General features: G+C 48.5%; 1 protein-coding gene across 2 annotated transcripts; it reads left to right on the top strand.

Annotated features, from left to right (window-relative positions):
- Nucleotides 1-797: 797 nt before the first annotated feature.
- Nucleotides 798-14,463, top strand: LOC124648984 (NADP-dependent malic enzyme, chloroplastic-like). 2 transcript variants are annotated; one of them, XM_047188668.1, is made up of 9 exons: nucleotides 798-922; nucleotides 11,837-12,184; nucleotides 12,293-12,464; nucleotides 12,572-12,667; nucleotides 12,759-12,914; nucleotides 13,020-13,166; nucleotides 13,281-13,334; nucleotides 13,419-13,607; nucleotides 13,690-14,463. In XM_047188668.1, exons 1-9 carry the CDS (start codon nucleotides 828-830, stop codon nucleotides 14,149-14,151), a joined length of 1,719 nt encoding a protein of 572 aa, XP_047044624.1. In that variant the 5' UTR covers nucleotides 798-827; the 3' UTR covers nucleotides 14,152-14,463. The 2 variants fall into 2 exon arrangements, with proteins under 2 accessions (XP_047044624.1, XP_047044625.1); XM_047188669.1 differs by lacking the exon at nucleotides 798-922 and adding an exon at nucleotides 11,065-11,200.
- The last annotated feature ends 265 nt before the right edge of the window (nucleotides 14,464-14,728 follow it).

The raw sequence follows: 14,728 nt of genomic DNA, 5'->3' as shown, positions 1-14,728 counted from the left end.
GCCGGGGCGTGTGGCGGCAGGGCCCGCCGCCGACCTGGCTGGCGGCACGTTAGCCCCTGCTCCGCGCCGTGAGACGAGTGGCATTGCCACAACACTGCATGTGACACTTTCCCTGAGCTGCCACTTGAAGCAAAAATGCATTTTGGGTCACTGTCATGCGTATATCCATGTAAATCACTGTTTGGCATTGCCATTTGTCTTCACGGCCGGAGGGGAAAGCCGGTCGGTCGCACACAACCGAAACCAATTCAGAAAGCAACGCCTTCCCCACTGCACTCACCATCAGTCCATCACGCATTCAGGCATCATGGCGCATTCATCGACCAAATTAAAGCCAACGCTAACGGCTGCGCGACGCGTCTAGCTCACGAAACCATGGCCGCGGGTATCGAACCCAACCAAATTCCAAGAGTTGAGGCGTAAGCGAAACGTCAAACGTGGACATGGCCATCTCGTCTTCGTGCGGCTGATGTTCAGTTAGCAATCGACTTAATTCAGTTGCTGGTGTAACCATCTGACTCCCTGGTTAAGTCTGCATTGATCATCTCCATCCGCCAATTAATCCCAGGAGCACCAAGAACCACGTACAGTACTCCGCCTTCCAAGCAACAACATGAAGACGAAAGGAACAGGCGCGCGGCAAATTATTACGGAGAAACCGATCGCGAAACCAATCGGCCTTCGTCCCTGGACGCTACTTAGCGCAGAGCGCTCCCTTTTTCTCTGCCGCTCGAACAGCTTCTCTTCTCCTCAATCTCTCGTTCCCCTCTCTAGTGCTCAGGAGCTCCATCACCAGGCTCCTCCGCCGCCTAACTGAACTCAAAAAAATGGAACTTGAAAGCGCCGCCAAGCACGAGGAAGACGGCGTACCGCAAGGGGCAAGCGCATGCCGCGCAGATGGTTCTGGTGTTGACGGTCTGCGGTAAGTAATTTCGAGATTTATGAGGTCATATTGGACCAAATCAGAGCATCTTTTCTGAAAGTTCTTTCTGAGTATTTTTTTATGTCATTCAGCGTATTTTTTTCATCAGAAAAAAGTCACATCGTTCACGAACGTGGTCCAAATATAAGAAGAAATAGAATGAAAAAGCATGCCTGGCCAGTTCATACGCTGCACTTCCTATTACAAAGCTCGACGCAAAAATATTGGCCCACTTCTTTCCGGTTTCTAGAAGGGTCTCTCCTATAAAAGCTACCCTCCCTCGGTTTTACGGAAAAAAAACCGTCTCCTAATTTTTTTTAAACTTCTAAATTAGTATTGAGAAGACTAATTAAGAGATAAGTTTAGAAGATGTGGTTATGAGAAAAGCTGAGAGAGGGTAGGGAGAAGCCATCCTAGAAGTTGAAAAGAAGTCCCTTAATCTTGCCCACAAATCCAAGGCGCAAGACCTCACATCATACGGGGTGCTCCTTCTACTATCTTCACATTTCTTAACAACCTTATAGATTGTAGTCCCATTGAGCACATGCATGGTGCGCTCAACGGGCAGTGAACACGCCACTGTTAGTTTTTATGAATTGTTTAGTACTTTGTACGTCTACCAAATTGAGTGACGCAATCATTCTGAAAAAATAAAAATGGGTAAGCAAGAAATTTTATATTTTTATTTACATTATATGAACCTTTGACTCTAAAATACATCACCAGTGTGATCCAACTCCACAATTTTTCTCTTTCCAATGTATAAGAAATTATCAGAATTCCGGTTTGCTTCCACCCATGAAAGCATGCTTTGATAAGCCCCTCGTCCCACATACCATCAACAATATTATTAATTTATTAACTTTACTCCTCAACAAACCATCATTTCGCCTTTGGACCCGAAGGTTACGGGCTTACCATTGGTAGGCACACCCAATAACCTTGCAATTTTTGAATCAAGGAACCATCTCCAATATATGCACCCTCTTTTGAATCCGAAGATTATTTTGAAGTTGTTTGTTGCAACGGTTCTAGTTCCATTGAATAGTTTGAATGTATGTAGAACATGTGCCATTGTTTAAGGAGTAAAATGCACTCACAGTCGTAGACGGTCCAATTTAATTCTCCAACCAAGAAATTGTTCTCTTGGCTCACTAACATTACTCACATGATCCAAAAAAAAAAAATTCTCACCCGCATTCTAGTAGCATGGTATGTGTCTAATGTGACCACAAAACCGTGCATAGAAGGTGTGGTCTTTTTTAACCCAAAAACTCTCCTCTTTCCCAATGCCTAAACACCATCACCCTATCAAAAAACCCCTCCATCTACCACATGTCCGACACACACCTCCCGGAGCTCCTATAGCCAGCACGTGATTACAAGAGAGAAGAACCATAGGAGGAATATGCCACCTCATTGTCTCGACCCAACCATTGTGTGCTTTGTGGAACTAAGAGCCCTACGTCAAGGGAGAATAGTGAGGGTTAGTAAATGGGGACATCGAAGTCCACTGGCGGAGCTTAGTGCAAGCCAGGGGGGCACCGCCCCCCTCCCACCAAGTTTTGCACAAAACTCTGGAGGATTTTTTTGGAACAACTTAGAAGGAAAACAAATGGCCTTTTGCCCACCCATTGTTTTATGTCAAGCTCCACACTGTTGAGGTCTAAGGCTGAGCCCCCTTACCCACCATACCTTCCCTGAAAGAGCCAAAGGCCACCTATGGTACCAGTAGCGTCACTTCTGACCTCCTTGCAGAGGAATCACACTCTATTGTGAGAAACGTCACAAAGACAAGTATGACATGATGATGGAGGCAGATGAACTTGCTCCTCCATTTTATACATTCGTCTGCACGAGCTGGGCCTCGAGCCAACCTAGGCCCTTGTTAGAAATATGATGTACATGTAATCATAGAGACGGTTATAGAATCCATGATTTATGAAATATCATATATCATTTGTATTGTTTGGCTAAAAAAATTGAGTTGTTTATTGAACTATGTGGACGAAGGATTAATTTGAAGTCGTCCCGGGTCGAAATTCATGCGAGGACACATATGAATATAGACTAGGTGACGAGTTAATTTCACCAGTCTTGGGCATTGGAGATCTCGAACCAACAATGCAAACACATGTTAGAAAACATGATGACAAACCTGTGATATGAGACATAGCATAAATGCTTTCAGTTATCTCTTACAGTATGTGTGCAATCTCCTACTTCAGTACATAAGATGTGTAATGACGTAATTAGAGGTTACCAAATGCTACTCTAGAACTATATAGTAGCTATAAAGGTTGCTTTCTTGTTTGTCGTGAAGCATGTTACGAGACATGATCGATCTAGATGAGATTTGTGATTCTCAATACGCATAAGAGTAGGTTATAGTACTAGAAAACTGTACCTTGTGTAGGCTCATCTCGGACAGGTTTTGCTGAAGCCAAGGTCCAATCTCGAGCCACCATATGCTCACAGCTCACCAGCAGCCCGCCCTACGCTCACGTGGGACCCCGGCCTTGACAGGGGAGATAGTCAGATACTGTAGATCGTGGTCGTGGGGTTGGTGGCGGCCGAATCGCGAGGGCTGAAAACGGTCAGCGTGCCAAAGCCAGCCAGCGTCTGGTGGAGCTACCGCTCGTCCCGTCCCGTCCGGCGGCGACCTGACCGCCGCGGCGCCGCGAACAAACCACACCACCACGCGGTTACGTACCTTTCCGTTCCCATCTTCCGGCTTTTCCTAACGATTATCCCCCTTTCTCTATACACATTCTGTACTTTCCTTGCTTTCCAGACAGCACCTCTCGACTTTGGACTGAGAAATTAGAAATAGACTAGCACACATGTTCTCCACAAACCTACCCCTCAAAGAAAAAGGCACGACCAGTGGCGCCAGCATGTTCTTGGATTTCTCTGCCGCTTCGTGCATAGGATCAAGCGCATCTGCAGCGGTCCGATTCATTTAAAATAAAAAAATATGACCGTTTTGATTTGTTTCGATCAGTCCGTGAACAGAAGTGGGAATGTATCCACCCCTAATCCGTTTGGGTCGGAGTAAACACATCGACCATACTTTTTTTATTTTTTGAATAATATACGTTAAACATAATTTACATTGGGCAAAAAAGGACACTAATAAAAATCAATTAAAACCCTAGCAAGGGTTTGCTGGTGCCACCTAGGCGTTTACTCCTCGTCGGCAGTGGCCAGGTTGATGAAAACTAGCGGCTCACATGAACATGACCATATCGCCGTAGCGCATGAGTGGGTGCTAGATGTCGGTGACCAGGGACACGTTTAGCTCAAACTGGCAATGACGAGAGGCTGCCTGGACCGGTAAGTGCGCCTGCTCGTATTAAAGTGGATGGGGAAAAAGCGTGTGCCTACAATGTCGGCACATGAGTTCAAGCGGTCATGGCATTGATGTCAATGCAAGGAGTTGTGTCGCTACAAGGTGGGCGTGGGGCAGACGCGGCGGGTTCTCCCGAATGTCGGCACGCATTTTTAACCTAAATTTAGGTCAAGGATTGGTGGTTTGCGCATCCTGACTTGTTTGGCGTTGAGCCGCTAGGTCAGGTATTTCGTCTCCTCTCTGTGTGGATCAAAACGAACCACCTCAGTTCATTTAGGTCATGCCGCTCAAGATGCTCTAGTATCTCAGATGGTTTGGTAAAGTTACGCAAATCCATTCGTTTTGACGAATTGGAAGTTAAGTGAGAAACTATGAAACCGTCCAAATATGCCGTATAAGGTTGGTGTTATGGGGTAGACCAGGGGCAGCCAACCAGGCTTTTGAAAGATCTTGGATTGACCTGGCGAGAGTTCATACGCTCTCATTTCATTTCATTTCACAAAGGGGAAGAATATCGTTGACGGATCAGGGTAACGGCCCGGTCAGTGTAAACTGTCGAGCTTTGACCTTGCCTGCTGTCGGCCACGCGCGCAAGAACTCAAGCATGTGTCATGCGTGTAGCTGAGCTGGCCGTGCGTCAACTACCGCTAGAGGATAGTACTAGTTCCGTAGCAGCCGGTCCTTTTCTGTGACGGGAGAGGGGTCCATCGAATCGAAACCGGAAGGAAAACGACGGGGCTGTTAGTGGCTGCTCGCTGTCTCCTGAGCATGCTTAGAGCACGATGCATAATTAGAGCATCTTACCAAATGGAGGAGACTTAAGCATCTTCACCGACAGCATCAATTGTGATCCTAATAGCTATTTAGGGACTGGCGTTGTTCTTGAGCCCGCACTAGCACGTTCCAAAAATAGCCGGCGTGTTTTCGAGGCTAATAAAACCGTAGGCAACCCGTGCCGGTCCCAACCCACAGGGTGCCGAACGGGTGCGTCGGCACCCCGTGCCACGTCGGATTTTAGGGGCAGGACCGGCATGTCTTGGATGCTCTAGACCACCGACGCAGTCCCCTCCTCCGCCGCACTCGCCTCCACACCACAATGCAACGCAAGCTCGCCACCACCTACTGTGCTAGGGTGGTATTTTAATTTAGTTTCGTTTAGATTTCATTCGTACTTTTATCAATAAACCTAAATATGAATGAAATTTTGACATTTATTTACAAATGCTAGTTCAAATTTTTTTGGGGTTTTTTTTATCGGAGGTCACCGGTGTGTGCAACCTCTCTCTAATTTGGTGAGTACGTGGCGCTGTCGGTGCACATGTTGGCGCTTATGTGGGATGCGTCGGTGGAGATGCTCTAAGAGCTTTAACTTTGCCAGCCATTGGAAACCCTCACGGGTCGCTCCCGTGTGAGCGACTCTGGTGGATCCCTTACCTCAATCCCATGTGGTTGCCGTCGTTTAGCAACTTTTTATTTTTCTTTCTTTTTTCTTTATTTCTTTCTTTCTTATCCTTACATTTTCAGCATCATCATTCCGCTAAACCAACGTTAGATTTGGTGAATCAAACCTCCTCGCCGGAAATCAAAGATTGATGTCAGAATCTAGCCTGCTTGTCGTGGAATCAAGCTCGGGAGGCGGCGGCGTCAGCGGGAGCGGTTGGTGCTGAAGTTTCACCCCACCGACCGTTTTCCTAGTTCCTGGATAATTTGGCTTGAAAACTAAATATAAGAGTACTCGGGGATATATTTTGGGGGAGCTGGATATTTTTTCCGGTTTTCCTCTTGATGAGTATTCCTTCTCTCTAAACTTTTTGGACTTCTCTCTTTTTGTTTTCCTTCAAAGAACACATCTGGTCTCAGGACTAAGAAAATAGAAATAAACTGACACATGTTCTCCACATACCTACCTACCTCTGGCAAAAGAAAAGTAGACACAATGCGTGGTGCAAGCATGTTCTCGTAGTTTTCTGCTTCCATCGCCGGAGCCGTAAACATCTCTGCTAGAAAAAAAACCATGTAGAGAGAGTTTGGTGAAGTTACGCGAGTCCATTAATTCCTTTTGACAAATTGGAGGCGAGAAACCGTCGTGATGTGCCATACGGGTTACCATGGTCCTAGGGGGTTCTCCATGGGCGGCCGGGCCGTTGAAAGATTGTGAATTGACCAGGCGAAGAAGGGGAAGAAGATCGCTGAGAGCATCTCCAGTCGCGTCCCCCAAAGCGTCCCTCAAAGGGATTTGGGGCGCGCCGGACCAAAAATGCGTTCTAGCCGCGTCCCCCAAAGCCCTTTTTTGTCCGGCGCGCTCCTATACGGTGTCCAGCGTCCCGAGCCCGTCCCCGTCCCACAGGGGACGCACCGGGGACGCCGGACACAACGAAAAGCGAGGCGGGGAGTGTCGGGGCCGACCCATCAGCGGCACAATTAATTTAAACCTAACTGTCGCCTACCTCACGACGGAAGTTATTGGCGCGCAGCGCACGGTGCAGGTTCCCGCGAGAGGACGCGGCGACGCGTCCCGTCGCGCCTAGCTCGCGTGCCGGCGTTAATGAGCGCCACCGCTCATCCGCCCCCTCCGGCCTATAAAAGGGGCGCCTCTCATCGTCCCTCTCACACACAAACCCTAGCGCCTCTCTCCCAAACCCTAGCCGCCACCATCTCTCAACAAGACTCGACGCTATGTCTGGTAGAGGCGGAGGCCGACCTCGCGGCCGCGGCCGTGGTCGTGGTCGTGGCCACGGCATAGCTGAACGCTCGCCGTCGCCTCCCACGCCGTCGTCTTCATCGTCGGAGATGGATGTGGAGCCGGACGTCCTGTTCGAGTTCGTCCACGTCCTCAAGGCCGACCCGCGCGGCATCCAGAGGCTGCCGGACTCCTTCGCCGAGTACGTCGGTGGCGTACGCCCGCGCAAGATGCATCTGCGGGAGCATTCGTGCGGCTACTGCCGGTGGATCATCGACGCGATCTACGACGCGCGCGGCAAGATGTACCTCAACATCGGCTGGGAGAAGTTCGCGCGCCACCACGGCCTCGAAGCCGGCTTCATCCTCGTGTTCTCCTACTTCGGCAACATGGACATGAGCGTCAAGGTCTTCGACGAGAGGCGCTGCCGCCGGGACTACCACGGCGACGGGGACTCCCACGACGACAGGCACCGACGAGGAGGACGACCGAGTGTTGTTTCTTCGCAGCGAATACGTGCACGGAGGTTTCTCGCTCGTTCGCCTCATCGGTAGAACCAACAAGGGCACCATCCTCCCGCTGGATTTTCCAGTTTAGGTGACTGGGTGTGCCCTCGAGTGTTGTTTCTTAGCAGCGAACACAGGAAACCTTCGATTCACGGCCTAGTTAGGTTTAGTTTTTTTGCAATATTTTATATTTGTGTCCACCATGATTCAAACTATGTATTAGTTTGTGGAAAACCATGTTCCAAACTATGTCTTCGTGTAAACCATGTTCCCAATTATGTATTAGTTTGTGGAAATTGAAATAAAAATGCCAAGAAAAATTATTTTAAATGTTTGGGGGCGGCGTTTGGGGGACGCGGCTGGGGAGCGACGTCCCCCAAACGCGGCATGAACAAAACACGTCCCCCCAAACGCTCAATCCGGCGCGGTTTGGGTGACGCTTTGGGGGACGCGGCTGGAGATGCTCTGACGGATCCGAGTAACGGCCCAGTCAGTGTAAACTGTCGTGCTTGAACTTTATCTATCCGTGTCGTGCGTGTAGCTGAGTTGTTGGTGTGTCAAATACTGCTTAGAGGATAGTACGTCCGTCTTAAGAAGACTATTCAAGGTTTATCGGGAGTGGTGTTTTGGCACATGTGAGCATATGCTCTCTTTATTTCGAAATACATGTTATACATATTTTGAAATTTTTTAAAAAATTAAAACGAAAAATTTGCGTGTACATCTTCACCTCCTACGTGCTCATACAGTTGTTTCATGAAAAATCGAATTATCGTATGACGTGTGTAAAATAGATAAATTTTGATGCTAAAAATAAGGTTTTTCAGAAGATAAATTTTCTATTTATTTACATAGACCACAAAAAAAGTTGGTTCCTCGCGAAACTTTCTAAACCCACATATATTGTGGAGATGTAAATGTAGAATTTTTTGTCAAATTTTTTTAACATTTAAAAATATAAGTTTTCGATAGAGAGAGCATACGCACCTGGAAGTCGAATTGAATTTTCGAGATTTATAAAACTATAGATGTATCTAGATATTAAATAACATCCAGATTTTGACAAATCTTAGATAATATTTATGGTATAGAGGAAATACTACGAAGCTGTTCATCCGTTTCAAGTTAATTGATACGACTTTATCTAGATATAGTATGTGTAGAGACACATTTTAGTACACAACGTATCTAAATAAATTTGTATCAATTAATTTAAAAGGGACGTAGTACAACCAGGTGCGCCAGTCCTTTTCTGTAATGGGGGAAAGCGACGGGGCTGCTAACTGTGATCAAACTTGCGCATGATGCATTAGGCTTTGTTTAGATATACTCCGTATTTCATAATACAGCAGACAGCATGAGTGTTTTTTTATTGCGATTTTAAATTTTAAAGTTGTGCGTGAAGAACCACTCAGTCACGCCTTACGTTAGTGGCGGTTTGCTTTCTCCTGACGACGCTTACCGCCACATGGTAGCACCACGCGGCCACGATCGGCACATGCACATCACTCTCCTTGCTCTCGTCCTCTTCCGCCCATCGTGTACCCTCATTGGCTCCAGCGACTCGGCAGCTACTAACAAGTTGAACACTTCCCGTACAAGTGGTCAATTCCGTCAAAATTTTGACTTTTAAATTTTTTGACCTTTATTTTTTTTTACTTTTAAGGTTTTGGTTGAAAAATAGTTTATAATACATCCCTTAAAAGTGGTTAAAACTCTTAAATTTGTTAAAGGCCGTCGAGAATCCACGCCCGGCAACCTTCGCAGTTTTGGATGCCATTTTACCAGTGCCCTTTAAATTGACTAGCGCTTCGCGAGAGGGAAGTTTGAGACCGCACCGATGCTGTAGAGTTCTGGGATTTGTAGAAATTTTGCCAAAATCCACCACCGTGACAGGAAAAAAGACGAGGAGAGGTGGGATTGATAATGAAACTCACCTAGGAAACGTAGCTGGGTCAGAGGAGGTACAGAAGGACCGACAACGACGAAATCAACGACGGTGAAATAGCATGTTAGCGAGGAAGAAGACCAAAATTTGTCCTGCGGAGGCGGAGTTAGGGTGAGCCACGAAGGAGGCGGCGGTGCGGGAAGCGGACGAGGCAGGCGATCGCGGGGGCAACTCTAATATATAAAAAAAGGAACATGGCTGGTGGGCTCTTAGCATGGCAGATCGATTTGCATTTGCGGTTCCATTTACGGGTTCTGTTCAGCCGCCGAAGCCCGCACGACATTGTAAAATTGTTTTCAGTGTGCTTTATCTATCTTTTAAGAGAGCCAAACTTTAAGGGGATATGTTAGGGGATTCTCCGGTTAAGTTCGTGCTCAGTCAAGTTCTACACCATTTGATTTGCATCATGATTCGTGCATATGATTTGCAACTGAGCTTTTTGAGTTTCATATGTGGTTACAACTGTGATTTTTTCGGTTGCAAGTAAAGATGCAAATAATAAAATACTCAGGACCGTTAGATTTGCTTCGTGATTCATGCTAGTCATCAGTTGGGTTGCAACTAAAGTGAGAAATAGTCACACCCATATATTAGAGTTGCTATTCTAAAGAGAAAAAAAGCAATACACTCGTTGGACAGTCGGTGGGTCCGCCACCTGGTCGGCGTCGAGCACCGGGTGCGCTCCACTCTAGGGGTGGAATAGTTGCTACTCTGGTCCTGAAGTAGAATAGCTACCATAGAAAAACAAAGAGAACACTACTGCTGCTGTATATTAAAACTGAAAATTGTCGAGAAACAGAGAGGAGCAGCTGTTATTTGCCGACACAAAACTTTGCTGTTGTTTGTGCTTATATTTGTTGATACTGAATTTCTCGTACTTATATTGTTGATACTGAAAATTCTTGGCTATGTCATGGAATCATGGATGTATTTATCCATAATTGTGAAATGTGACAATTTTATCTAAGGTCATTGTGATATTTTCTTTATTACATGGAGCATTCAAGCCGGCTTGCGAGCTTCATCGAGCGGGCTTGTCGAGCGGGAGGTTTAGGCTTGGCTTGTTTAAAATTCGAGCCGAGTCGAGCTCGAACTAAGCCTCAAGCCTTGAGCTTTGTGTCTACCTGTACTCCACTCCTCCATGCCCCATGGTATCCGTGTCCTTCCATCTCATCTCAGACTGGAAAAGGACGTCGGTCGCGGCATTTGAATCAGAACAAAACCATCCGCGAAGGTGATGACCGGAAATACTATTCCCATCCCGGTGCCCCGCGACGACCATCTTCTTCTCCAATCCGCAGCCTCTCGAGAGTCTCGGCTGCTGCTACTATCCTTCTTAATTCCCACGTTCGCTTTCATACTCCACTTCCAAAGAAAGTTTGTCTAATTCCGCCCTTGTCGCGCGGGAACGAAGGAAGCCTCCTCCCTCTCGCCGGTCACCATCCCCCGACCTTTCCTCCCTCTCACACGACGCGCCCCTTCCATCTCTGCCAGGCGGGCCAGCCCCCGCGGCCGTAGGCGCCGGGGTCGCCCCTATAAATAGGCACCTTGCTCCCTCCCGTCTTCCCCACCACAGCACCGCTCCATCGATCCAGGAGATTAAAAGGGAAGGAAATCACTCGGTTCGATTCAGTTCCTGCGTTACGTGATCCTTCTTCTTCTTCCATCCGTTCTTGAGATCGGAGCTAGCAGCACGAGCGAGAATGGTGGGCGGCGGCGTCTCGGACGTGTACGGCGAGGACAGGGCCACCGAGGAGCAGCTCATCACGCCATGGTCATTCTCCGTCGCCAGGTAACACTGCTCCTCCAAAACATTCTCCCTAGATATCCTTCTATGGCCGATCCAAGTTCCATGGCGAATCTCCCCCTGTCGAAACAAGTTCACATAGCAGCAAATCAATACAGTTCGTTTCCATAGAGAAGTTTCCTAGTACTACTCTATATGTGAGCCGTACTGCATATACTAGTGCGAGATCATGCGATCTTGATGCCCTTCTCATGACCTATACGCTTTAATCGGTAACGTGCCCATTATCAATTAGTGCGCATGTATTTTAGGTGCGCTAGAAAGTTTACTTTTCTTCATCTAGCGTAAGAGTCAGTGCGTTTTTTACCACTGCCGTTGAAAGTTCTCGCTCAGCTTGCTCTGTTTCTTGACGTTATCAGTCGCCGTCGACACTGATACGTCGGTGCAGAGGATGTGCGTCTCGCTTATTGCAACCTTGATTGACAAAAGAACAAGAACAAGAACAATTTCAGCAAAAGAACAAGAACAATTTCAGCAACAAACTTCACGACTCTGCAGACATAACATCATTGACACATTTCCAAATCGAGCAGTGTTTTCATCCTCTGGAAGCAGAGTACTCTGCTCATGCATTTCCTGCTCTAACACACCACTGACGAGCATTTTCCTTGCGCCCAACAGCGGGCACTCGCTGCTGAGGGACCCGCGGCACAACAAGGGGCTGGCCTTCTCGGAGAAGGAGCGCGACGCGCACTACCTCCGGGGCCTCCTCCCGCCGGCGATCTTCTCGCAGGACCACCAGGAGAAGAAGATCATGCACAACCTCCGCCAGTACACCGTGCCCCTGCAGCGCTACATCGCCATGATGGACCTGCAGGAGCGGAACGAGCGGCTCTTCTACAAGCTCCTCATCGACAACGTCGAGGAGCTGCTCCCCGTCGTCTACACCCCCGTCGTCGGAGAGGCGTGCCAGAAGTACGGAAGCATCTACCGGCGCCCGCAGGGGCTCTACATCAGCCTCAAGGACAAGTAAGTAGCACCAACGTGTTCACCCCCTTCTGTCTGCTAGTGTTTTGCGTTTTCTGACGAGAAATGTTCATTATTGCGCGGTCTGACGTGATGTGTCTGTTTTTTCAGGGGCAAGGTCCTCGAGGTGCTCAAGAACTGGCCTGAGAGGAGCATCCAGGTCATCGTCGTCACTGACGGCGAGCGCATTCTGGGGCTCGGAGATCTGGGTTGCCAGGGAATGGGGATTCCTGTTGGCAAGCTGTCCCTGTACACCGCCCTCGGAGGAGTCCGTCCGTCAGCTGTAAGTGTTGCTTTGAGTGTTTTTCGTTTCATCCTCTTCTGAAGCCAAGAAAGGATCAAAACCAGTAGCTGTCTTGCCGACTGACTTTCTGTATTTCGATGCTTCAGTGCCTGCCAATCACGATTGATGTCGGCACCAACAACCAGACACTGCTCGATGACGAGTACTACATCGGGCTCAAGCAACGCCGTGCTACTGGCGAGGTAGCCCCCTACTCTGTAGCTGGTGATATGTCAGGCTCTGTTGAGTAATTTGTATCGATGCTGAATTTTGTGTTTGTTTCATTGTTGCCAGGAATACCATGAGCTTCTGCAAGAGTTCATGACTGCTGTCAAGCAGAACTACGGCGAGAAGGTCCTCGTCCAGTTTGAGGACTTTGCCAACCACAACGCTTTCGACCTGCTCGCCAAGTACAGCAAGAGCCATCTCGTCTTCAATGACGATATCCAGGTGACTTGATGCCTGATTAACTAATCACTAATATGGTGCATCATTTGGTTACTGCTGTCTCTATCTTCAGAGTTTCTTACTGAATACAAAATGACGGAATTGCAGGGCACGGCATCAGTTGTCCTGGCAGGCCTCCTGGCGGCGCTGAAGGTGATCGGTGGAGGCCTTGCAGACCAGACTTACCTCTTCCTTGGTGCTGGAGAGGCCGGCACTGGCATTGCAGAGCTTATTGCTCTTGAGATGTCAAAACATGTAAGAATACAGTCAACAGTGCTGTGCCCCGTTGTTCATGAAATAATTCATGGTGATTATATAATTGATTGATCTTACCTGTGCCCGGACCTTATCAATCGCTTGCTTGTGCAGACGGAACTCCCGATCGACGACTGCCGCAAGAAGATCTGGCTGGTGGACTCTAAGGTTGGTTGCTGATATCAGGAACAGCAAACATTGAAATTATCAGGTCTATTTCTGTGACACTAAGATTATTGTCTGAATATGCAGGGACTGTTGGTGGAGTCGAGAAAAGAGTCTCTCCAGCACTTCAAGAAGCCATTCGCTCACGAGCATGAGCCCCTGACGACCCTGCTCGAGGCCGTCCAGTCCATCAAGCCAACCGTGCTGATCGGAACCTCGGGCGTCGGGAAGACCTTCACCCAGGAGGTGGTCGAGGCCATGGCCTCCTTCAACGAGGTAACAGACTTTACATTGACCATAACTTTGTGAGTCTGGCCGTGGCCATTTCTTGATGAATGAACTGAAATTGTGAACGCAGAAACCTGTCATCTTCTCGCTGTCGAACCCGACGTCGCACTCGGAGTGCACGGCGGAGGAGGCCTACACCTGGACCAAGGGCACGGCGGTGTTCGCGTCCGGGAGCCCCTTCGACCCGGTGGAGTACGAGGGGAAGACGTACGTGCCCGGGCAGTCGAACAACGCCTACGTGTTCCCGGGGTTCGGCCTCGGAGTCGTCATCTCCGGCGCCATCCGCGTCCACGACGACATGCTCCTCGCCGCGTCGGAGGCGCTGGCGGAGCAGGTGAGCCAGGAGAACTTCGACAAGGGCCTCATCTTCCCGCCCTTCACCAACATCCGCAAGATCTCGGCCGAGATCGCCGCCAGGGTCGCCGCCAAGGCCTACGACCTCGGCCTGGCCAGCAGGCTGCCGCGGCCGGACGACCTGGTCAAGTACGCCGAGAGCTGCATGTACACCCCGCTCTACCGCAGCTACCGGTAAAACGGAGTTTTGCAATGCTGCAGGGACCGGGTCCGCCAATAAAAACCAATCAAATCCCGGCTCAATGCTTCAGTGGCGATGCTAAAAGGATACTACGTATAGAGCTGTTTTGTGTACCCGTATTTACGACTATGTATACTCTTTGTACTGATGTTTTACTTTACTGTAATGTACTGTGATGTTTACGGGAGCCACCACGCACCTGTCTATCTATGTGGAGGTGCTTGTCGTCGTCGATTCTTTTGTCAGATATATTGAATTAAGCGAGTGTAACATTAGTAATGTTTGGTTTTATAATGAGCGTTCTTCCTATTCGTACGGAACTTGGATCGATGTAAGGTTAGTGGTGGTTGAATCTACATTGCATAGGGCACTTCTCCACCACCTCAGAAGATGACCAATCCAAACTCACTATGAGCGATTTCCTTGAAAGTCACGAAGTATCCAATCTGAAGATTGCGAGCAATGGAAAATGCTAGCTAGGCTTGATCCCGGAGGGCCTTCCCATAGACATCCTTCAACTTGATATCCCTCTTGAAGGTGATCTTCCTCGAGGACGTTTCCAAATAGGCCTAAA

Source organism: Lolium rigidum, chromosome 4 (genome assembly GCF_022539505.1).
Source record: "Lolium rigidum isolate FL_2022 chromosome 4, APGP_CSIRO_Lrig_0.1, whole genome shotgun sequence".
NCBI lineage: Eukaryota > Viridiplantae > Streptophyta > Magnoliopsida > Poales > Poaceae > Lolium > Lolium rigidum.
This window is presented reverse-complemented; position numbering and strand designations above follow the sequence as displayed.